Source organism: Vidua chalybeata, chromosome 27 (genome assembly GCF_026979565.1).
Source record: "Vidua chalybeata isolate OUT-0048 chromosome 27, bVidCha1 merged haplotype, whole genome shotgun sequence".
Taxonomy (NCBI): Eukaryota; Metazoa; Chordata; class Aves; order Passeriformes; family Viduidae; genus Vidua; species Vidua chalybeata.
In genome coordinates this window covers 4,111,020-4,134,938 of record NC_071556.1, presented here as the reverse complement: position 1 = coordinate 4,134,938, position 23,919 = coordinate 4,111,020, and the positions used below count along the sequence as shown (strand labels likewise).

The 23,919-nt window shown below is 66.1% G+C and overlaps 1 protein-coding gene across 1 annotated transcript; it reads right to left on the bottom strand.

The window, feature by feature from the left end:
* Positions 1 to 822: 822 nt before the first annotated feature.
* SEMA6B (semaphorin 6B) lies at positions 823 to 20,697 on the bottom strand. The gene is made up of 17 exons (XM_053965671.1): positions 20,579 to 20,697; positions 8,042 to 8,190; positions 7,539 to 7,668; positions 7,188 to 7,248; positions 6,983 to 7,045; positions 6,549 to 6,650; positions 6,140 to 6,230; positions 5,947 to 6,066; positions 5,769 to 5,857; positions 5,105 to 5,322; positions 4,739 to 4,870; positions 4,371 to 4,520; positions 3,608 to 3,802; positions 3,269 to 3,409; positions 2,975 to 3,052; positions 2,738 to 2,796; positions 823 to 2,660 (listed from the first exon to the last, which is right to left on the bottom strand). The coding sequence occupies exons 2-17, from the start codon at positions 8,154 to 8,156 to the stop codon at positions 1,687 to 1,689; spliced, it is 2,718 nt and encodes a 905-aa protein (XP_053821646.1). The 5' UTR covers positions 8,157 to 8,190; positions 20,579 to 20,697; the 3' UTR covers positions 823 to 1,686.
* Positions 20,698 to 23,919: the final 3,222 nt, after the last annotated feature.

Here is a 23,919-nt window from a genome sequence, read left to right as displayed (position 1 = left end):
CTCACGTGTCCCCGCGCCGAGGGACCCCGTGGCCGGTGTTCCACCCCCGCCCCAGGTGTCTCCACCCCCGTTGTCCCCACCCCTGGTGTCCCCATCGCAGGTGTCCCCTTGCCACGTGTGCCCTTGCCGCTTGTTCCCCCCCTCAAGGGACTCAATGGCCGCTGTCCCCACCCGCTCCAAGTGTCCCCATCCCAGGTGAACCAACTCCAGGAGACCCGATAGCCGCCAGACCAAGTGTCCCCACGCCAGATGTCCCCACCCCTGGTGTCCCCACGCCAAGGCACCCAGTGACTGGCGTCCCCAACCCCAAGGAACCCAAAACCAGATGTGCCCACGCCAAGTATCCCTTTGCCAGATGTCCCCACCCCAGGTGTCCCCGTGCCATCAGAGCCCCTCAGGGTGCCAGGTGTCCCCCAGCCCCTGCGGGTGCTCAGGCCAGGGGACAGCAGTGCCTGACGGGGGGCAGAGGGAAGTGGGTGACCCCCGTGGGTGGCCTCGTGGGGCGAGAGACAGCCGGGAAAGGGGACAGGCAGGGGACACGGCGCGCGTGGGGTGGCACGGGCAGGGACACGGCGCCAGCGCTGCCTTATCCCAGGGGAATTCGTGGGGAAAGTGGGATGGGGACCTTCGTGGGGCCGGGACAGGGGGCGGGTGCGCGGGGAGGGGCTGAGCGCGGGTGGGTGCGTGTGTGTGCGCTGGGCAGTGCGGGTGCCCACGGAGGGGGTGCCACCCTGTGCCCCCCCCCAGCCCTGTGCCACCCTCCCCCGGCCGGTCCCGCTCCCGGGGGGGGGTCAAGAAGGTGCCGAGGCGGCGGCGGGGGAGTCGCCTCCGGTAACCGGGTGTTTATTGGGGCCGCGGGGTACAGCCCGCGGGCGGCCGCATGCATGGCCGCTGGGGGGGGTGGCTCCCGCCGCCCCCTGCCCTATTTACAGCCTGCCACCCCCTGGGGACCTGCCATCCCCCGGGGATCTGCCACTCCCCCCGCGACACGCCACCCCGGGTGGGTGCCGGGCAGGGGTGGCACCGAAAGGGCACCCTTTGCCAGCAGAGAGTGGGTTCGGTGGGGACCCCCCCAGCGGTGCCCCCCCAGCCCGGCTGTGCTTTCCAGGAGGGGGTGCCGCGGGGGGGAAGGATGGGCAACCCCTAGGCTGGCACTGGGAAAGGGCTGACCCCAGACTGGGGGTGGGAGTGTGCCCCATCCCCAGATAGCGCCACATTCGGGGGGCCCCCAGCCCCCCGCACCCAAAATGTTCACCAGGTTCCATCACCACAATCAATGCACCCCCGGCCGGGTGTCCCCAGAGGTCTGGCAGCACCCAAAAGGCCCCCCGGGTGCCGCTGTGGGGCTGCGGGCTGGGGGGCACAGCCCAGTGCCCGTGTCCGTGTGTCCATCCTGCTGCCCCCCAGGGCGCTGCGAGCCCTGGGTCCAGCCTGGGGAGGGGACACGGCGGACGCTCCACCCCGGCACATGGGACAACGCAGCCGGAGCGCGGGGCACTGCCCCACGCCAGCCGGGCACACCCCCAAACCCTATCCGGGGGCACCCAGGGGGTGCCTGTCCCCCCCCTCACCCATGTAGCACCTCACCCCATGCCCGCAGCTCCTGCCCGGCCACCCCTCCCTGTCCCCAGGGAGCCGGGGCCCCCATCAGTGTCCTGGCGAGGGGGACGCACACAGGGTGGGACCCTATTTTCCCGAGGGAGTCCGCTCCACGCCGTAGCGCAGGAGGTGGTGCAGGTCCGTCAGCGGCCGCGGGGTGCCCGGTGCCCGGGCTGCCCGGGCTGCCGTCCCGTGCCGCCCGTAGCCTCCCGCCGCCGCCTCGCCGCTGTTGAACGTGTGGTTCCTCTTGAGGTGGGCGCCGGGGCGGCCCGTGCCGTTGTTGGCGTTGAAGTTCAGCTGCTCGGGGTGCCAGGGCGGCCCCTCGGTAAAGTCTCCCCCCTCCCCGCTGGGTGCCGAGACCACCCGCCGGCGCTCGGGGCTGGGGTGCGGCGTCCCGCCGAAGTCGCCGTAGGAGCTGCGGAGCGGGCGGCGGGCGCCGGCGGGTGGGTGCTGCCGGGTGCGGGGACCCTCCTGAGGGTCTCGACCCCAATGCCCGTCACCTGAGGAGTCGCTGAGTTCGGCCTCCAGCTCCTGGTCCACCAGGATGGCGTGGCAGGAGAGAGGGATGCCCCGCGGCGGGAGGCCGGAGCCGCCGTGCCCCCGCCCGGCGCCCGCGGGGCCGGAGCCTCCAGGGTCCCGCAAAGCCGCGTTGATGATGTTGTGACTCTGCTCCCAGGTGCAGTTTTGGAGGGCTCCGGGGCAGCGTTTCTGCTGCAGCGGGGTCTGCTCCGGCGTGGGCAGCACCCCCGAGTCCAGGTCGTGTTGGGTGACCTTGCCCAGCTCCTTGGGCCACCCGTTGGGCATGAGCGGGGCCAGCAAGGCGCCGCGCGCCCGCCGCTCGCCCAGGCGGCTGACGCTCACCACCGACTCACTGTGCGCCAGGATCGTCTCCTTGTCCTTGCGCCGCGCCAGCTCCTTGCGGTCCCGGTGCCCGATGAACCAGCACACGCTGAAGCCGGAGATGACGGCGCCGATGACGAAGGCGGCGACGGAGGAGATCACCAGGAGGTTCACCGACACCAGCCCGTCCGGCTCGTCCACGAAGCTCTCCGTCACCAGCCCTGGCGTTGGGGACATGTCAGGGGACCTGCGGGTGCCACCACCACGTCCCCGAGCCCGGTCCCGGCCCCGCACTCACCCTCGCACTCGCCCAGGTGGGACGTGCTGCCGCCGGCGATGTCCTGCTCGAAGGCCACCCTGGGGGTACAAATTGGGGGGGGGGGGTCAGTGGGTCCCAAATGGTCTGGCAGAGTCTCCCAGCTCCCTTCAGCGAGCAGTTAATTTGTTGTGGCTCAACAATTGGGGGCTGCAGGAGCCGGTGCTCTCTGGGGACGCCACTGTCCCCCCGGCATGTCCCCAGGCCTGGCAGCGTTACCTGGGGCTGGGCTCCAGGAAGATGCAGGAGCCCTCGGGTGTCCAGCCACAGTAGGGATCCCGGCTCCCGAGGCAGTTCCTGGCAGGGAGCAGAGATGTCAGGGTCAGCCCTGATAGGGGGACAGGAAGGGACTCTGTCCCTGCCCCGTGCTGTGCCTCAGTTTCCCCAGCCATGCTCCCATCCGTGCCGAGCCCTGTCCAGCACAGGGTGAATTCCTGGGATGTGAGGTGATGTGAGCCCCCCACTCCTCGCACAGCCCCCACCGGCAAGCCCTGCCCAGCCCGAGGCACTCACTTCATGCAGCCCGAGTGCTGCTGGCAGCGAGCCACGGGCACCCTGGCCACGCACGGGGGGAAGGCCAGCAGCAGGGACCCCGCAGCCTTGTCAAGCTCCAGCCCCAGGAGCCGCCGCTCGTCCTCCGTGTCCCGGCCACACCTGGGGACAGGGCAGAGCTCATCATAGCCCCAGCCCTGAGCCACAGGGCCCTCCACAGAGCCTGTCCCAGTCCAGAGGAGATTTTCTCATCCATTCCCCCCAACCTTGCATCCCTCTGACCCATCCATCCATCCATCCATGCACCCCACCCACCCCTCTTATTGCCCCCTCTCCTTCCTCTGGCACCCTGGCACTCACCTCCCGGGCTGGTAGGTCTCAAACTCCTCCAGGAAGACGCTCTGGCTGCCGGGGGCGGCGGGCGCGGGGCTGCTGGTGGCGTTGGGCAGGATGAGGAACTTGAGCACGGTGCCGGTGCTGGAGCCCAGGAACACCACGGTGTGGTTGCCCCACGGCCCCGCTGCGTTGTCCACCACGATCTTACGGAGCTGGTACCTGCGTGGGGGAGGGGGCAATGTTGGGGTGTGGGGGTCCCCAGGGAGGGGGGAAAGGGTGAGCCCCACAAGCCCATCTCCATGTCCCCATCCCCATCTCCATGTCACCATCCCCAGCTCCATGTCACCATCCCCAGCCCTATGTCCCCAGCTCCAGCCCCACAACCCTGCCCTCATTCCCACTCCCCCATCCCCAGGTCCCTGTCCCCATTCCATGTCCCTGTCCCCATTCCATGTCCCTGTCCCCATTCCTGTCCCTGTCCCCATTCCATTCCATGTCCCTGTCCCCATCCCCGCTCACGCCCTGGCTGCCCTGCCGCCAGGAGGCTGCGGCCCAAGAGCGCGGCTTGATTAATTCCCCATCAAGCGGCAATTAAGGCAGATTTAATTAGGACGAGACAATCTTGACTGCAAAGTGTATGAGATTTATCAGCTCTCCTAACGCTCCCAGTGCTGGCACCAGCGTGGAAAGGCAGCACGGGAGGCTCTGGCCAGCACCTCCAGCACCTCCCAGCCCCTTCCAGCCCTCCCAGCGCCCCCCGGTGTCCCCAAGCCCCCCGGGCACCCACCGGGTCATGGTGCGGAGGATCCAAGGGGCGTTGCCCAGGGCCGGCACCGCCTCGTCCATCAGCGGGTGCGTCTTGACGAAGTTGAGGATCTCGTCGGGGAAGGCGCTGGAGGAGTTGTAGCGCATCCCCGGGGACGCGCAGCACCCGGGCCTGCGGCCACGGCACGGCTCAGTGGCGCTGTCCCCAGCCTGTCCCCAGCCCCGCTGGTACTGGCCGTGGTTATCGTCACCCCTGTCCCCATTCCTGTCCCCATCCCAGCGGGATGGCTGCCTCTGTCCCTGTCCCCAGCCCTGTTCCTTTCCCCAGTCCCACCAGTGTCCCTGCCAGCAGCAGTCCTTGCCAGCTCTGTCCCCATCCCGGTCCCTCACCGTGGCTTTGGCACCATGTCCTCTGGCACAGGTGTCCAGATGGACTCGGGTGACTTCTGCTCCCGGAACCGTCCCTCGAAGACGGCGGCCACTTGGGTCATGTCGAAGGCGCAGACGGCGGAGCCGGGAATGCTGTGGGGACACGGCTGTGGGGTGAACACGGGGAGGCCCCGGGAGCGCCAGGGGCCCTGCAGATCCCAAATGGAAACAAATCCATTTCCTGTCCAGGACCCAGCTGGACCCACCCCAGGCCTCATCCCAGATCCCACTCAGGATCCAGCCTGCATTCCAGCCAGATCCCAGCTGGCACGCAGCTCCGATCCCACTGAGCCTGGGCAGTCTGGGCAGGGCACGAGAGGCTCTGACCTGTTGGTGGGTGTGGAGAACACGGCCAGGACCACGGGGCGCCCGTCCAGCTCCAGGATGTCCGTCACGGCTTGGATGACGTTGAAGTAGAAGTGGGAATCGCCCGGCACGGAGCAGTTGAGCCGGGCCTTGAGGAAGGACGTCCACTGCTTCTCCAGCACCCGCTGCGAGCCCCCCATGTCGTTCTTGCACACCCGGGCCACCCGTGACACCACCACCTGCAGGGAGGACACCTGTCACCACCCGATCCCAACGGCCATCCCTGCGTCCCTGTCCCCACCCTGGGTGTCCCTGAGGGCATCACAGAATGGTTTGGGTTGGAAGGGAGCTATGGGATCGTCTAGCGTCAAGGGAAATATAGGTTGGATAGTGGGAAATTTACATTTTAAATTTACATTTTACAATTTTAAAATTTACATTTTACAATTTTTAAAAATTTACATTTTTTAATGTAAAAAGAGATAAAGTTCTGGAATTCTCTGCCCAGGGAGGTGGTGGAGTCACCACCCCTGGATGTGTTTAAACAAAGCCTGGATGTGGCACTGGGTGCCAGGGTTTAGTTGAGGTGTTTGGGCTGGGGTGGACTGGATGATCTTTAAGGTCTTTTCCAACCCGGTGATTCTGTGAGTTCTGTGAATCTACTTCCCAGTGGGACGTGTCCCACCTTCTCCAGGTAGTTGAACTCCATGGCGATCTCCCGGAAGAAGAAGTAGACGTGGCTCCTCCATTCCACGGCGTGCACGAAGTAGGGCTCTGCGGGGACAGCGGGGTCAGGGATGGCCCAGGGTGGGGTCACAGGGGACATGTGCCATGTCCTGGCACAGCTCAGGGTGGGGACACACCTTTGAACCACTTGGAGTCGTGTTTGACGGTGCGCAGGGTTGGGCTGTCCCCGAGGCTGCGGTAGATGACGGCGTCGATGGCCAGGAAATCCGTCACCGTGGCGGTGAAGAGCATCCCCCCTGCAGGGGACAAGGTGTCAGCAGGGCTGGGGGACACGGTGCCCGCCGGGACACTGGCAGTGCCACCACTGACCTGTGAACAGGGCCACGTTGGCGTGCTTGGGATCGTAGGGACACCGGGCCATGCCACTGATGTTGTCCCCGACGGGCTCCAGCGTGTCCATCTAGAGCGGGTGACAGGGGGACGTGAGGACACACCCGGGCACGAGGGGGACCTGAGATCCCCATCCTGAGGGGGGGCTCTGGCTGTGGTTGGCACAGACAGGGTTGAAGGTGTTGATGTTGCAGAGCCTTCCCATGGGTGTCCCCTCCTGCCTTCACCCCAAAACCCTTCCCATGGGTGTCCCCTCCTGCCTTCACCCCAAAACCCTTCCCATGGGTGTCCCCTCCTGCCTTCACCCCAAAACCCTTCCCATGGGTGTCCCCTCCTTCCCTGACCCCAAGCCCCCCTCCCACACAGGGATCTGCCCCGGGGGGCTCACGCTGTAGTTGGCGCAGACAGGGTTGAAGGCGTTGGTGCCACAGACGAAGAGGAGGCTCTCGTTCCTCACCAGCAGCACCTTGACGAAATTTCGGCACTCTGCCTGCGCCGGGAGAGGGGACCGTCACCCTCAGCACCCCAAAACCCCCCTCAACTCATCCCACCCCATGCAGGCCCTCAGCACTGCCAGGGGATGGCTTGGTGGGGCTGTTGTCACCCCAGAACTGCATTTATGGCAAGCTGGGAATGGGATTTCTGGCCCCCAATAATTAAGTACAAAATCAATTTAGCCAAGCGACCAATAAATCAGAGATACAACCGCTGGGAGGGAATGGGGTGGTGACACTGGGGAGGGGACAGGGTGTGACACGGTCACAGAGGGTGCTCAGTCCCCACCAGAGGGTCCCCATGGGGTGCAGATCCCCCGGGCTGTACCTCGTGCTTGCCCTTCATCCGGCAGATGCTGATGTCGTGCTGGTTCGAGCGCCACGTCAGTTTCTGGGTGGGGAAAACCAGCGTGGGGATGGGGACAATCCAACAGCACCCCCTTGAGACCCCCCTGAGGCCCTCCCAGAGCTCCCTGAGACCCCCAGCACCCCCTGAGACCCCCCCAGCACCCCCTGGGAGCCCCAGCACTTACCCGGTGGTAGCGCATCTCAGCGGCCCCGCTGGGCTCCAGGCTGACCCGATAGACATTGTCCCTGGGGAGGGGGACACAGGTGTCACCACCCCCCAGCTGAGATGTGCCCCCCAGCACCGGGGATACAGGATCCACCCCCACCCCCCCCCCCCGGGAAGATTTGGGGTGCTGGGGTGGACAATGAACATCACCAGGGCAGTGTCAGTGCCAGTGACCCCCCCCCCCAATGCCCCATGGCAGATTTGGGGTGCCCCGGGCAGGTTGTGGGGTCCTGCCCAGCAAAGAGGAGCGGGGTGGGTGTGGGGTGCCCACCCCCGTGGAGGGGAGGCTTTGGGGTGCGGGGGTCCAGACCTGTCCCCGATGAAGAGGGTCCGGTTGACCTTGAGGATGCGCTGGATGTTGAGGCGCTGGGTGCTGCCCCCCTCGGGTCCCCCCGGGCGGGCGGTGCCGTGGCCCACGAACACGGGGTAGTGCTTCACATCTGGGGGGGGCACAAGGGGTCACACAAGGGGCCGGGCACCCCCACACAGCCCAGGTGACCACCCACAGGGTGGCACCTCCCTCCCGCCTTCGGCCCAAAATCCCACCCCATGGGTGCCCCCCGCCTGCCTTCGCCCCAAAGCACCCCAAAACCCCTAAACCCTTTCCATAGGTACCCCCAAAAGTAGCCCAAAGCCCAGCCCCGCCCACGGGTGGTCCCATCCTATCCTATTCCAAAACCCTCCCTTGGGTGCCCCCTTCTACCTTCACCCCAAATCACCCCAAGCCCCCCCTCCCTTTCCATGCCAAGCCGTGCCCCCCCCGTGCCCCAGTGCAGCACCCCGACTCCCCCCCAGCCCCGGGTGGGCACTCACAGTCCGGGGGGGCCACGGCGATGGGGCCGGGCTCCTCGGGGAAGGTGCCCCTCGCCATCCTCTCGGCCGCCAGCAGCAGCAGCAGCACCAGGGGGACGCGGGGTGGGGGTGCCATGGTGGCCCCCGCCCTGGGTGGGCACCCACCGCACCTGCGGGCACGGGCAGGGCTGGGAGGGGCAGCGCTCAGCGGGTACCCCCCCCCCCCCCGGAGCACCCCAAACCCTCAGGGGGATTGGGGCCAGACCGGTGGTTTGTCACCAGCAGCACGTGGGGAAGGCACTGCTGGTGACATGGCAGGGCTGGGGACATGGGGACAGGAGGGTGAGGACACATGGACAGAGAGACACGGGGACATGGGGACACGAGGGAAGCCAGAGAGGCTCTTCCCCTTCCCAAAACGCCACAGGGATGTCTTGGAAAATCTCCAGGGATGCTTCAGGGTGTCACAGCACCCCCCATCCCGACAGCCCCAGTGCCACCGCCACTGTCCCCTCACCACGCTGGGCCACCATCCCCACCCTGTCGCTCGTCCCCGAGGGGCCGGGGCCGGGCTGGGTAATTAGCAGCCGGGCAGGGAATTAATTGATCATTAATTCCATGGGAGCCGGGAGCGGGAGCGATCGAAGCGGCGCCCTCCTCCCCCGCGGGGACCGGGGACGGGTGACATTGTGCGGGGCTGGGGGTCACGGGCCCTGCACACCGGGCGGTGCCAGCGCGGGGACGCGTCCCCAGCCCCTCCGTGGTGTCACCACTGTCCCCAACCCGGTCCCCTCTGCGGTGCCACAGCCCCCGGGGACATCTGACCCCGACCCTGCTGTGTCACAGCCCCAGGGCAGGAGGTGACCCCAGTGGGACCTGACCCCGGTGTCACAGCCCCTGGGGACAACTGACCCCATCCTCAGGGTGTCACCACCCCAGGGACACCCAACCATGTCCCCACTGTCTCAGCGACATCCAAACCTGTCCCCACAGTGCCACAGCTCCCAGTGACGCCCAGCTTTGTCCCCGCGGTGTCCCCAACAAGCAGGAGATGAGCTCTTTCTGCCCGGTTTGTCACACAGCAGCACCCGAAAGCCACCAAGAGCCGGAGGGAGGAAAGGGGGACCCCAAAAATCACCCCAGGGAAGGGCTCGGTGTCCATCGGCCACCTGAGAATCCGCCCGCGCCTGGGGGAGGGTCGGGGGCCGGGGGGGGCCGTGTCGCTGCCTGGAACCCCGAGCGGGGGGTCCGGTGTCACCGTCCCCAGCCTGTGTGGTGACAGCGAGCGGGCTCAGGGTAACCGGAGCCTCCGGCGCCATAAATGCCAGCGATTGTGCGGGAAAAGAAAAGGCAGCGGGAAGAGGGGGGCACGGGGAGGAGGGGGCACGGCGGGGAGGGGGACACGGCAGCAGGGGGTGACAAACAGGGACCCATTCACGGCGGCGGCGGAGCAGGGGGACGGTCACCGTGCGTGTCCCCAGCGGGGCTGTGGGGAAACTGAGGCAGCGGGGGGGTGGGGGGAGGATGTGTTGAGGATGGGGGGGGGGGGTCTCCACTTGGATATTTCGGTCACGGAGCGGGTGAACAGCCTCGGACATGTCCCTCGTCCCTGTCCCTGCTCCATGCCTCAGTTTCCCCACTGCACAGAACGCTCAGCCCTCACCCCGCACATCCAAAGTTTTGGGGGGCGGGAGGAGCTGCTTGACCTGTCCCACCCCCCCGCCCCCAGCATCTCCGCGACCCCCGGCAATGGGGCATGGGGCAGGAAGGGGGAGCAGCCCGAGCGTTCCCCCTCTTGCTGCAATCCCAGCGGCTCTGAGCACAGCGGGATCTCTCTGATCCCACTGAGGGGGTGTCCCTGTCGGGGGGGCCACTCTGCACCCCCTTCCCGGTGCCACCTGCCCCCCCCCCCGCCCAGCGCGGCGCTCTGCCCACCTGAGCTGCTCCGGCCGCCTCCGCCGCTGCCCTATGTCACCACTGTCCCCTCCGCTGGCAGGGGGGTCCCGCAGGCGCCGGTCCCATGGCTGGGGGTGGCACACCCCCCCCCCCCCCCCGCTCCGGGACGCCCCGGCGGCGCTGGGGGGGCTCCGGCGTCCCGAGAGCCGCTCAGCTGTCACGTCAACCCCCCGCGACCCCCGGGGGAGGGGGGCCCGTGCCCCCCGCCCGCGCCAGGTGGGAAGGTAGGGCTGATGTCACCGTAACCGGAGCCACCAACCCCCACCTCACCCCGGCAGCTGTCACCGCAGCCGGGGACCCGGGGGGGGGGGGCACCCATGGGACCCCCCCCGAGTGGCACCGCGGCGTCTCCACGGGAAAGCGGCGGCACGGAGCCACCGGTGAGAACCCCCCCGGACACAGAGCGGGGACAGGGGGACAGCGGGGTCCCCCCACCCCGGGTCCCCCATCCTCATAAACCCCTTAGAAGGGCAATGGGGAAGAGGGGGGCACCGGGAGAGGGGGGCACACAGCGGGAATGGGGGTGACACCAAGAAGGGACAGCAGGAAAAGGGGACACACACTGGGAAATACGGGGGACAGTGGGAAAGAGGGGACACTGAGGGGTGGGGGACACTGGAGAATGGGGGGGACATTGGGAAGGGGAGAATCTGGGAAAAGGGGCACACACTGAGGAATGGGGGGTGGGAAAGGCGGAGGGCACCAACAGTGAAATCCCTGAAAAGGCAACTTTTTGGGAATCCCCTCCCTGGAATAATCTCAATATCCACATCTCACTCCATCGGTCTAATGCCGGATTTTGGGGTTATTTCCTTCAGAAGGCGCCCAACGCCAATTAGAAATCAGTAATTACATATGCTAATGAGGTATTTACACCACCCCACCCCCCGCACGTGCTCCAGCCCCCCAAAATGTGGCCCCCGGTGCCCAGAGCATCCCTTGCTCAGTGGGGTCACACAGTGCCACCCCCATTGCCACAGAGGGGTTTGGGGGTCACCAGCAGTGCCCCCCCAGCTGCCATGGGCCCCCCCTAATCCCAGCTGCTGCTGCCGCCGGGGCTGGGGGGCTGAGCCCCCCCCCCGGGTTTCCGTTCCGGGGCCGGTTCAGATGGCAGAGCCAGGAAGCAGCTGTCCCCACGGCAGGGCCGGAGCAAATGTCACCCCGGCCACCTGGCACCGCGCGCTGGCCTTGTCCCTGTCCCTGTCCCTGTCTCCTGCCGCGGGTCCCCCCCCGTTCCGAGCGGCAGCTCCCGGGGGGGCGCAGGCAGCACCCCCAGAGCTGCGGAGGTGCCAAGAGGACGGGGGAACACCAGCACCGGAGGGGTCCCCGCGTGGTGACAGGGATGGGGGGGTCACCGGCGTGGCAGGGGGGGGACACAGCACCCACCATTTACCTTGGCGCTTCCACGGCCCCGCCGGCGGCTCAAATGTCCCCCAGGGCCTCCCGCTCCGGTTACCGGCTCCGCTTACAGCTGCCGTTTATAGCCCCCGTTCCTGTCCCTTGTCCCTCGTCCCTGTCCCCTCCCCATCGCCCACCGGGTGGGGACACAGGCGTCCGAGCCCCCCAGGACACCGCAAGCGACCAAGGGCGTCCGGCCCCCGACACGGGCACCGGGGATGGTGGGGACCCCGCGGTCACCTTGGGTGGCTTTGTCACCCACCGTGGGTGCCCAGAGGTTGCCCCAGTTGCTGGGGGCCCCCTCGATCCCCCCCGGGTGCCACCCATGGGTGCCCCGACACGTCCCTTCCAGCACGCCGCCGGTGCTGGTGGCCGGCCAGAGCCGCATGGTGATTTGCATATTAAATCCAGGCTCATCTGCATATTAAGAACGGTTTCCTAGCGAGGAGGATCACGCGTCACGCCGAAATAAACCCCGGGGTGGGGGGGGGGGGGGGGGGACGGGACAGAGGGGGTGGCAGACGGAATGTTGTGTCCCCCCCCCCCCAATTCACAGCCCTTTTCTCCTGTGGTCCCCCCAGTTCACAGCCTTTGTCCCCTTGTCCCCCCCCAGTTCTACGGGACAGGAGCCTCCCGTCCTGCTGGTCCCCCCAAGCCACTTGTCCCTACTGGCAGACATCCCTCTATGTCCCTCCTGTCCCCCCAAAGACTGTCACCCCTCCTTGTCCCCTAAGGGGTAAGCACATACGTGCCCCTCCAAAACATCCATGCCCCTCATCCCCAAAGCCCCACACGTCCCTTTGTCCCCAAAGGCACTCACCCTCCTCGTCCTGTGCCACCCCAGGGGCTCTGTGCCCTGGCGGGGTCCCCTCGATCTCACCCTGTCACCCCTCTTTGGCACCCGCATGGCCCCAGGGCGGTGACAGGAGCAGATCCGGCTGCTCCGAGTCACCTCCTCCGGTCTCGTGCCTCAGTTCCCCTTCAGGAAGGGAAGAGGGAACCCCCTGTTCCTGCCCCGAGCCTGGGCACCGCCCTGGGAACCCCCACCCAAAGCCCTGCCAGTCCGGGCATGGCACCTCCCCCGTGCACCCCGGGTGTCCCATCCTTGTCCCCAGGGTTTCCTGTCACCATGGCGCCTCCTCCTTATGGAGCCTCGGTCTTCAGGGTGTCCCACTCCCGAGGAGCCCCTTCCCCAGCGTGTCCCTTTCCCCGTGGATCCCTTTCCCCGTGAATCCCTTTCCCCGTGGATCCCTGTCCCCGAGCAGGCAGAGGGACACCAGCTCCTGGCTCGGTCCCACGGGAGACCCCACAATAACAGCCTGCAGTGTTTACATCCGGCTCCAGGCGGGAACCCTGCAATTACACCCCAGGACACGGAGCCCCGGCATTCCCGGGATGGGAGGCTGCTGAACACACCTGCACCACCCACAGGCACCCCAAACCCTTCCTAAAACCACCCCAATCCTCAGAGAGCAGGCCTACAATCACAACCCACTGATCCCAGAGCCAGACCGATCCCCAAACCCATCCTAAAACCACCCCAATCCTCAGACAGCAGCCCTACAATCACAACCCACCAATCCCAGAGCAAGACCGATCCCCAAACCCACTCCAAAACCACCCCAATCCTCAGAGAACAGCCCTACAATCACAACCCACCAATCCCAGAGCAAGACCAATCCCCAAACCCACTCCAAAACCACCCCAATCCTCAGAGAACAGCCCTACAATCACAACCCACCGATCCCAGAGCAAGACCGATCCCCAAACCCACCCCAAAACCACCCCAATCCTCAGAGAGCAGCCCTACAATCACAACCCACCAATCCCAGAGCAAGACCGATCCCCAAACCCACTCCAAAACCACCCCAATCCTCAGAGAGCAGCCCTACAATCACAACCCACCGATCCCAGAGCAAGACCGATCCCCAAACCCACTCCAAAACCACCCCAATCCTCAGAGAGCAGCCCTACAATCACAACCCACCAATCCCAGAGCAAGACCGATCCCCAAACCCACTCCAAAACCACCCCAATCCTCAGAGAGCAGCCCTACAATCACAACCCACCGATCCCAGAGCAAGACCGATCCCCAAACCCACCCCAAAACCACCCCAATCCTCAGACAGCAGCCCTACAATCACAACCCACCAATCCCAGAGCAAGACCGATCCCCAAACCCACTCCAAAACCACCCCAATCCTCAGAGAGCAGCCCTACAATCACAACCCACCGATCCCAGAGCAAGACCGATCCCCAAACCCACCCCAAAACCACCCCAATCCTCAGACAGCAGCCCTACAATCACAACCCACCAATCCCAGAGCCAGGACGAGGCTCTGGGAGGTCGGGACCAAGGGTCAGCCCCACAGCCAGGTCAGATTTTAAGCCCTAATAAAGTCGGGTTGTTGGTTTTGGGGGTTTGTTGGCATTCAGGTCCCCCCTCCCCACGTCAGCTGCGCTGCTCTGGTCGGGACAACGGGGCTGTTCCACTCTCCAGGCCCAGAGCCAGCTCTTCCCATAAGGATTATCTTCAAACTCCTACTTGTGTTTAAATAAGGTTAAATATAAATATTATCTGCTGGGTTCAATGGGCAGAGAGGGGCTGGGGCTGGCAGGTCACCGCAGTGTCACCTCAGTGTCACAGCAGTGTCACAGCAGTGTCACAGCACCATCCCCAGCCTCCTGCTGTCCCCTGCTGTGATGATGGCCCTGGAGGTGGCACTCAGGGTGCCCACCTTCCCTCCTGGAGCCGCCCACCTCCCAGGGACACCCGGGGATGGGGACACTGGAGGGGACAGGAGACACGGCCACCCCCAGCAAATCTCCTCCTGCCACACCGGTGCGCCCAGAGGGTGACAAAGTGACAAGTGGCTTCCGGTGCCAAGGTGTGGGTGAGAGCACGTGAGCCTTCACCCTGCTGCCTCCTCCTCCTCCTCCTTCCCATCCTCTCCATCACGCTCTCTGTTTTGGAAGTGTCCTTTGTCCTGGCTGGGGACAGGTGGGAGCTTTGTGGGGTGACACCCAGCACCCCCCCACCCCCGTGAGCCACCAGCACCCGGCTCAGAGCCCCACGGAGCTGGGATGGGCGCTGGGAGAGCCGGGGGACGGGGTGGAGCGTGGGATGTGGGATGAGGAGAGGGATGCAGGATGTGCAGTGGGATGTGCAGATGGAGTATGGGATGTGGGATGTGGAGTGGGATGCGGGCTGGGATGCAGCGTGGAGGATGGGATGGAGGATGGAGGATGGGGTGGAGGATGGGGTGGAGGATGGGGTGGAGGATGGAGGATGGGGTGGAGGATGCAGGCTGGGTTAGGGGACACAGCGTGGGATGTGGGGTGGGATGCAGGCTGGCATGCAGGCCAAGATATGGGATGGGATGAAGGTCAGGATATAAGATGCAGGATGGGCTGTGGGATGCAGAATGGGCTGTGGGATGCAGGCTGGGATGCAGGATGGGATGCAGGCCAGGCTGTGGGATGCAGGATGGGATGCAGGCCGGGCTGTGGGATGCAGGGTGGGCTGTAGGATGCAGGATGGGCTGTGGGATGCAGGCCGGGCTGTGGGATGCAGGGTGGGCTGTGGGATGCAGGATGGGCTGTGGGATGCAGGATGGGATGCAGGCCGGGCTGTGGGATGCCAGCGGCTCGCAGAACAAAGGGCCATTGTTCCCAGCGCCGCCTCCGCGCTGCCGCCTCGCCGGAAGGTCCGAGCGGCCTCACCGCCCTCGGAGCTGCTCCTTGTTCTCCCGGCACAGCCCGCGGCACCCACCAGGCCACCGCTGCCACCGCCACTGTCACTGTCACCCCCTCCGCCACCACCACCACCGGCGCAGCTTCTCAGGCACCGGCGCCAAAAGCCTCGGGGCAGGATGGTGTCCCTGTCCCCTGCCAGGTGTGCCAGGTGCCATCTGTGCCTGGGGGGGTGTGCAGGGGGTGTCACGTGTGTGCGGGGGGTGTCACCGTGTGTGTGTGTGTGTGTGTGTGTGTGTGTGTGTGTGTGTGCAGGTGTCGGTGTGTACAGCAAGTGTCACACGTGTCACATGTCACTCACTGTCAGTGTGTGCGCGCCAGGTGTCGTGTGCGTGTGCAGGGGCTGGCAGAAGGCACCGGCTGACACACATGTGCAGGAATGCGGGCACCAGCTGGCACCTGTGTGTGACAGTGCGTGGGCACCCGGGTGGCACCTGTGTGTGCATCCGGTGGCGCCTGTGTGTCTGTGCACCTGTGGGGTGCCACACGTGTGAATGGGGTGTCACATGTCACACGTGTGCAGCTGTGTTCATGGGTGTCACACGTGTGAATGGGGTGTCACATGTCACATGTGTGCAGCTGTGTTCATGGGTGTCACACGTGTGAATGGGGTGTCACATGTCACATGTGTGCAGCTGTGTTCATGGGTGTCACACGTGTGAATGGGGTGTCACATGTCACACGTGTGCAGCTGTGTTCATGGGTGTCACATGTGTGCAGCTGTGTTCATGGGTGTCACATGTCACATGTGTGCCAGTGTGTTCATGGGTGTCACACGTGTGCAGGTGTGCAGGGGCTGTCACACGTGTGCAGCTGTGTTCATGGGTGTCACATGTCACACGTGTGCAGCTGTGTTCATGGGTGTCACATGTCACACGTGTGCCAGTGTGTTCATGGGTGTCACACGTGTGCAGGTGTGCAGGGGCTGTCACACGTGTGCAGCTGTGTTCATGGGTGTCACATGTCACACGTGTGCCAGTGTGTTCATGGGTGTCACACGTGTGAGGCGTGTGCTGGCACACGTGTGACCAGGGCTGGCACGAGGGACAGAGCACGGCAGGGACGGGTTATTTTGGGCACATGGCAAGGATGGATCCCAGCTCCCACCTCCCAAACCTCCACCTTGACACTTCCCGATTTCCCGGCGCTGTGTCTCAGCCTTCCCGGCAGGAGGCGATGGATGGGGCGGTCAGAAATGCCCGCGGTGTTCCCACCATGCCAGACAGAGCCGGATCCATCTCTCGGGGTGCCCACCGCTGGCTTGTCCCATTCCACTCTCTTCCATCACCCTGTTCCCAGCACTGCCTCGCTCCAGTCCTGGTCCCTGCTCCGTGCCTCAGTTTCCCCACCTGAGCCCCCCGCAGGCTCCTGCAGCCGCCGCTCGCCCGGGGCCACCGTGTCCCCCCCCGCGTGTCCCTCCCAGATCCCCCCGGCGCCAAACCCGGCGCTGAGCTCGGCCGCGGCGCTGCCGGGTTTGATGGGATTATCCCGGCGGGCGGGATTACACGGGGAAGAGTGAGGATTAGCCACGGCGCATCGGCACGACACTGCCACAGCCACAGCCACGCCGCCAGCGGCCCGAACTGGGCTGAACTGGGAGCAACTGGAGCCCAGGTGTGACGCCAAGCCCCAGCACTGGGGTCCTCCGGGACCGGTGCAGCCGCTGTTTAATTAACCGGCTGCTGGGAACCGGCACAAAGAGACAAGAGAGATCTCTTTATCCCCCCTCTTTTTTTTTCTTTTTTTTTTTTTTTTTTAATTTGACAAAATTGTAATTAAATAGGGAGTAAAATCCCGGCAGCACACGGCAGCCCCTCGGGGATCTCCTCTGTGCCAGCCCACTGCTCTTCCTCTCCCCCTGCTTCACCCAGGGAATCCAACCCCTCATCCCCTTTTGGGGGACACCACCAAAGCCTGGAGGTCCCTGAGGCCCGGCTGGATGGCCTCAAGGCCGTCGTGTCCCGTTGGGCCGGGCACTGCCGAGGGCGCAGAGCCTCCTTTGGGTGCCACGCTCCGGCTCCACCTCCAGCACCACCCTGGGCACGGCAGGCAGAGCCCGGGAGCTCCCCGGGAGGCGCCGGTGGCGATCCGGCGATGCCAGCGGCGATGGGCACCAACAGGTTAGGCAGGCACAGCTCCCGCACGGAGCCGGGGCTGCTCCTGCTTTGCTTTACTACTGTTTATGTCGCCGAAACGCACCGGATGCCACCACAGCGGCACCACCGGGGAAACCATCGCGGCCGGCCCCGCCGGCCTGGCACAGCGGGAGACACCGGCCAGGAAAAGCCACCCCGGACAGCGCGGTGTCCCCGCCTGGTGACAATCCCCCCGGACACGAGCTGGGATCCGACCCCAGCGCAGGAGATGCTCCAAGGGCCCGGCGCAGCTCAGCCCACTGAAAAATGAAATCGCATCCAAACTGGCAGGTTTAATTAAAAATATTCCAGCTTGTCTAGGGATACAAACCGCATCCGGCACTGCAGCAGGGATCTGCATCCAGCTCCAGTGCCTGGCGAGCAGGGCCTCGTGGCCGGGCTGTGCCCCAGCACCGCCGTGGGAGTGCTGGTGGCAGCGCAGGAGTTAGTTACTGGTTTAACTGGGAGCCAAACCATCGCCTGGCAGTGCTGCCAGGCCCGAGGGGACAGGGACACCCAGCCTGCTGTCACTATCCTGTCCCGTGACTTGGGGCTCCTGGTGGGGCTGGAAGGGACACAGAGCCAGCAGAGCCCGGGTCTGGGGGGAGCACGGGGGGTCCCTGCAGCCCCCCAAGAGGGGACAGCTCTGCCGTGGGGAGCACACGCATGCACCCCTGTGCTGCTGTGCGGGGTCACCCGGCCGAACTGGGCCATTGCCCTTTGTTCGTGGGCACCAAAACCATCGGGGGGCTCCTGGCAGGGGGGTGAGTGTGTCCCCCCCACACTGACACACCGAACTACCCCCGGCACCCCCAAAGCTGAACCCGACCCCCGGGGCCACCTCCTGTCCCCCCACGCACAGAACGTCCCCAGCGCAGCCACGTGGCCCGGTGACAGCGGTGACCCAGTTCCCGTGTCACCCCGGGGACGCTGCAAAGGGGCTGCGGAGCCGCGCTGGCACCCCGGGACCCGCCGGGATGTCACCCCAGCACCCAGTGGGGTGTGACAGGGGGACACACGGCACTGCCCGGACCTGGCACCCCCAGGACGGACCCCAGAGCCGCTCTCAGCGTCATTTTGTGGGGTAAACTGCCGGGGGGGGGGGCGCACAGAGGGGCCCCCCAAACCAATCCAACCCTTCCCCAAGGCTGTGTCTGCAGGGCAGGGAGCTCAGCCGTCCCCCTGCCCCCCCTCCCAGCACATCCCCGGGGCGGGATCCGGCCTTGCTGGGGCCAAAGAGACCGAGGGGGCACCTGGGGGGGACACGGCGGTGCCACATGTGCCATCATCACCCCCACCTCTCCCAGGGAAGCAGGGCCCCCGTGAAGGGGGGTCACCCCTAGCAGGTGTCTGACCCCCTCCTCTCCACACCCCAGGGTTGGGGAATGGATTGGGGGTCCCCTCTGCAACGCCCCACAGCTCATGACCTGGTTTGGCAGAGGGAAACTGAGGCACGGCAGGAAGCAGAGCTCACCCAAGGTCACCCCGTGCTGATGGCACAGCCCCGTGGGCATTGCCCCCTCCCTCGCTCTAACGGGGGGTGCTGGGCCCCCTCCCCAAAGCCTCTGCACAGGGAAGGGGCTCCCCATTCCCCTCTGCCCCATGGGAGGGGGGGCTGGAGAGGCTGGGGGGGTCTTGGGGTGCCCCAGCCCCCCGACAGCTCTGGGTGATGTGGGATGATGGACGTCAGGCTGGGGGGAGCAGGGGGGGTCTGCTGGGTCTGGGGGTGCCCAGGGCACCCCAAGAGAGGGGGACAGGGCAGGACTGGGGTCAGACAAAACATCCCGAGCCATGTTATTTTAGGGTCCCCCCCTCGCCAAATCCGCCGACGGTGCAGTAGTGCTGAGCCCCAAAACGGGGGACAGAGCCCCCCCAGCCTGGCAGACGCTGCCTGCACGGCCCCCCCGGCCCTGCCCTGACACCGGGGGGGTGTCAGACCCCCCCGTGCACGGCGGGTCCCCCACTTCTGCCGGTTGCCCCCCCCAAGTCTTGTTCCCACCAAGTTACAGCCCCGAGACAGAGCCAGGCACCCTCTGGATTTGTGGGGATTTCTCTGCCCCCCACCCAGCCCTGCGCGATTATTTGAGGGGGGGGGCACAACCCCCAAACCCCCCAGGCTGAGCCTCACTGCTCCACGCTGCCCTTCTAGGGGCTGCATTGGCCGGACCCCCCCATTTCAGTCTCTCTGCCCCCCCAGCCCAGCAGAGGCTGCCCGGGGTGGGGGGCACAGACCAGCCCCTCCTTTTCACCCCCCAAAAAAAAACCCCAAAAAAACAACAAGCCCTGGCTGCTTCCCAAAGAAGCAGCGGAGGCAAAACGGAGCCCGACGAGGCAGAGACACCCCCCCATCCCCATTCCTATCCCCATCCCCATCCCCATTCCCATCCCCATTCCCATCCTCATCCTCATCCTCATCCTCATCCTCATCCTCATCCTCATCCTCATCCTCATCCTCCCAGCTCGGGGCGGGGGGGGGGTTCCGGATCCCGCGCCCATCGCCGTGTCCCGGGGCTGGGGGAGGGTCGGGGTGCCGGTCCGGGGGGCTGATGGGTGGGAGGGGGGCGTGGGAGAGGAGGGGGGGGTGGGGACGGGGTGCTGGGTGGAGGGGATGGGGGGGCTCAAGGGTGCGGGGGGGGCTGTCGGGATGCTGGGCTGGGGAGAGGGGTGCGGGATCGGGGCGCTGGGGGTGTGGGGTGAGGATGTGGGGAGGACCAGGGTGCGGGGGGGGGCACATCAGGGTGCTGGGGGGAGCAGGGGTGCTGGCGGTGGGGGCATGAGGTTGCGGGATCAGGGTGCGGGGAGGGTCTCCGGGGTGCCGGGGGGGGGGGGGGCTGGGGGTGCGGGATGAGGGTACCGGGATGCTCGCGGGGTACCGGGGAGGGCTGGGGGTGCGGGCTGGAGGTGGGGGGTACGGGAGGGGGCTGGGAGGGGGAAAGAATTGGGGTGCGGGTGGGACCCCCAGGAGTGGCGGGGTGGGGATGGCGATGCGGGATGGAGGTGCTGGGGGGGGCAGCGGTGCAGGGGGGCTCAGGCTGCATGGAGGGGGGACAGAGGGGCGCGGGTTGGGGGGCGCGGGGGGGGCCCCTCCAGCCCGTGACCCTTCAAGGTTCCGCCCGCTCCGCTAACAAAAGCGCCGCTTCCCAATGCAGCAGCGGCGGCGGCGGGAGGGGGGAGGGCTGGGGGGGGGGGGCGCACCCCCTTTTCTCCCTTCCCCCCCCACCCCAGGAGGGGCAACGGATGGAGAAGGAGGAGGATAAACCGGGACGGGACCGCATCGGGAGGGGGGCGGGCGGGGGGGCACCGGCCGCGCTCTTACCTCTCCGTCCCGGAGGGGGGTGGTCCGGGGGGGCTCGGGGCTCCGCGCACCTGCGCCCACCGGCAGCGGCTCGGCCCGGCCCCGCTCGGCTCCGCTCCGCCGCGGCGGGAGCGCCGGTACCGGGGCCGGGCGGGGCGGGGCCGCGGGGGGGGGGGGGGCGGGGGGCCGGGGCCGGGCCCGCCCGGTGGCTGCGGCGGCACCGGGGCCGCTCCGGCAGCAGCGGCGATGGAGGAGCCGCCGCCGCCGGCGTTCCCGGAGCGGCTGCGCCCCCCGCCCTGCCCCCGCCCCGGGGAGGCGGCTCGGCCCGGCCCGGCCCCGGGCCCCCCGCCCCCGGCGGGGAGGGGGGAGAGCGGAGGGAGCCGGCCCCGCCTGCCTCGGCACCCCCCCCCCCCGAAAAGGGGCAGCACTCCCCCCGCATTCCCGGGCGCCGGGAGGGGTGGGACCGGCCCCCCCCCCCCCGTCCCCTCGATCAGTTTCGCCCATCCCGGGTGCCGGGAGGGGCTGGGATTGATCCCCCCCATCTCCTGCCCGGGTTCCCCTCCATCCTTGGCACGAAGAGGGGTTCAGACCGAGCTCCCCCCATCCTCTCCCTCCGTTTCCCCCACCCCTGGCACGAAGAGGGGCTGAGGCCGATCCCCTCCGCCCCTTGCCTCAGTTTCCCATCATTCCCATCCCGGTGAGGGGCTGGGACCCCATTCCCCCACAGCCTCAAAGGCGATTCCCCTCCTTTGCTGCCGAACATATCCCTGTCCCCAGGCTGAACCCCTTCCCTCGATGTGAGCCCCCCATCCCCTGCCTCAGTTTCCCCTCGCCCCCAGGAGCTGCTCTGCACCCCTCGGGTGCTGCCCACCCAACCCTGCCCACCCCGGGCTGCAGGGGATGCCAGGATGGGCCCCGAGGTGTCACCCGGGGGTCTGGGGGTGACACGCAGGGTGGGGGCCTAGCACGGCATTCCTTTGGTCGCTTTGTTGCTTTGTCCCAGCTGTTTTAGCCTGAAAAACCCCAAACCAGGGTGAAACCCTGTCCGGGTGTCAGGGGTGCCCCGAGCTGTGCCCGGGGCTCTGCCCGCCCTGGCGAGCAGGAGCTTCGGAACGTGATTCACCTCTTCCTGCATCCCTCCGGTCCCTGCCGGTTCCCAGGGCAGGGAGGGGGACGGCCACCCCCGGGGGGGGACACTGACGGAAGGGGGGTCTCCAGGGGAAGGAAACACAGCCATGACTCAGCGCCTGAATCACCGTCCCCAGGGGGACAGCGAGGGGACCCCGCGAGCCCCTTGACCTGTTCACACAGCCCCGGCCCTCTGCTCCCCCAGCTCGGGCTCATTATGGCTAATTAATCAACCCCTCCTCGGAATGAATTCCTCCACAATTCCTGCAAGCACCGTCCAGGCGCGTTTTGCTGATCAGCTCCATCCTGGGGCACCCTGATATCCCACGGATATCCCATGGCACCCTAAAATCCCCGGTATCCCGCCATCCCAAAACGTCCCATGGCACCTTAATATCCCACTGCACCCTAATACCCAGTGGCACCCTAATATCCCATGCGACCCCGACATCCCCCGGCCCTGGTGGTCCCAAGACTCCTCCCGTGCAGGAATTTTGGCTGGCAGTTTGGAAAACAGCGGCCCTGGGAGGGCTCTTCCCATCCGCAGCCTCCAGATCGGGATTTATTCCCGGATTTGGGGATTTGTGTGACCTTTAAGGGAATAGCTCTCGCCGCGGAGGAGTCCACGGGCTCGGCCGAGTCCCGCGGCCACACGTGCGATGAGCAGGGCCGGTCTCACTGCGGGGTGCGGTGGGATGAGGGGGGTCAGGGGTGTGTCGCCCCCCGCCCCCCCCCCCCCCCCCCCCGGGCTGTGCCCCGCCGGCCTCGTGCATCCCGAGCACGCGGGGTGGCAGCCGTGACCTCCGGCCTGGCCCGGCACGCCTCGGCACGGCACGAGATCCCAATGCCACCCCCGGCCCCCCCGCTCCCTGCGGGGGCCCAGGCAGGGGTTTTGGGGAGCGGTGCCTTCACAGCCCCCCGTGGGCACCGGCAGGTCCCCCACGCAGCCAGCGATGGACCCCGGCAGGATTCCCAATCCCAGGGGATCCTGGCACGGCTGCCCCGTCCTCCCTGGCAGAACCCCTGGATCAGGACCCCAGGGTGTGCTCCTCCCTGTGTGTGTGTGTGTGGCTGTGCATACACGTGTGTCCGTGTGTTTGCACCCATGTACACGTGTGTGCCCATCCATCCGTCCGTGTGTCCATCTGTGTGTCCATCCGTGTGTCCATCCATGTGTTCATCCGTGTATCCATCCATGTGTCCATCCGTGTATCCATCCATGTGTCCATCATCTGTGTGTCCATCTGTGTGTCCCTCCATGTGTGTCCATCTGTGTGTCCCTCCATGTGTGTCCATCCGTGTGTGTCCATTCGTGTGTGTCCATCCATGTGTCCATCCATGTGTGTGTCCATCCATCCATCCGTGTGTCCATCCGTGTGTCCATCCATGTGTCCATCCGTGTATCCATCCATGTGTCCATCCGTGTGTCCATCCATGTGTCCATCCATCCATGTGTCCATCGTCTGTGTGTCCAACTGTGTGTCCATCCATGTGTCCCTCCATGTGTGTCCATCCGTGTGTGTCCATTCATGTGTGTCCATCCATGTGTCCATTCGTGTGTCCATCCATCCATGTGTCCATCATCTGTGTGTCCGTGTGTACATCTGTGTGTCCATCCATGTGTCCATCCGTGTGTCCATCCATCCATGTGTCCATCCATCCATGTGTCCATCCGTGTGTCCATCCGTGTGTGTGTCTATCCATCCATGTGTCCATCCATGTGTCCATCCATGTGTGTGTCCATCCATCCATGTGTGTGTCCATCCATGTGTCCATCCATGTGTGTGTCCATCCATCCATGTGTGTGTCCATCCGTGTGTCCATCCATGTGTGTGTCCATCCGTGTGTCCATCCATGTGTGTGTCCATCCGTGTGTGTGTCTATCCATCCATGTGTCCATCCATCCATGCGTGTCCATCCGTGTGTGTGTCCACCCGTGCTTCCATCCACGTCCCCTCTCCCAGCCACATCCAGGGCCACCACAGAGCCCCCGTGTCCCTACACGGCTGTGCACACGCGTGTGTGTTCGCACACACGTGTCCCCGTTCCCGGGAGCACCCCGGCCACCGCCGGCCCCCGCAGCTGCCGCAGCCGCCGGTCCCGCCGGTCCCGCCGGTCCCCGCACCTGCCGCCGGCCGTGCCGGGGCCGGCCCTTCCCGGCACGCGGGCGCTCGGGGAGGAAGAGTGGTAATTAAGTTAATTTGCACATGCAAATCATCCGCAGTTGGAATCTG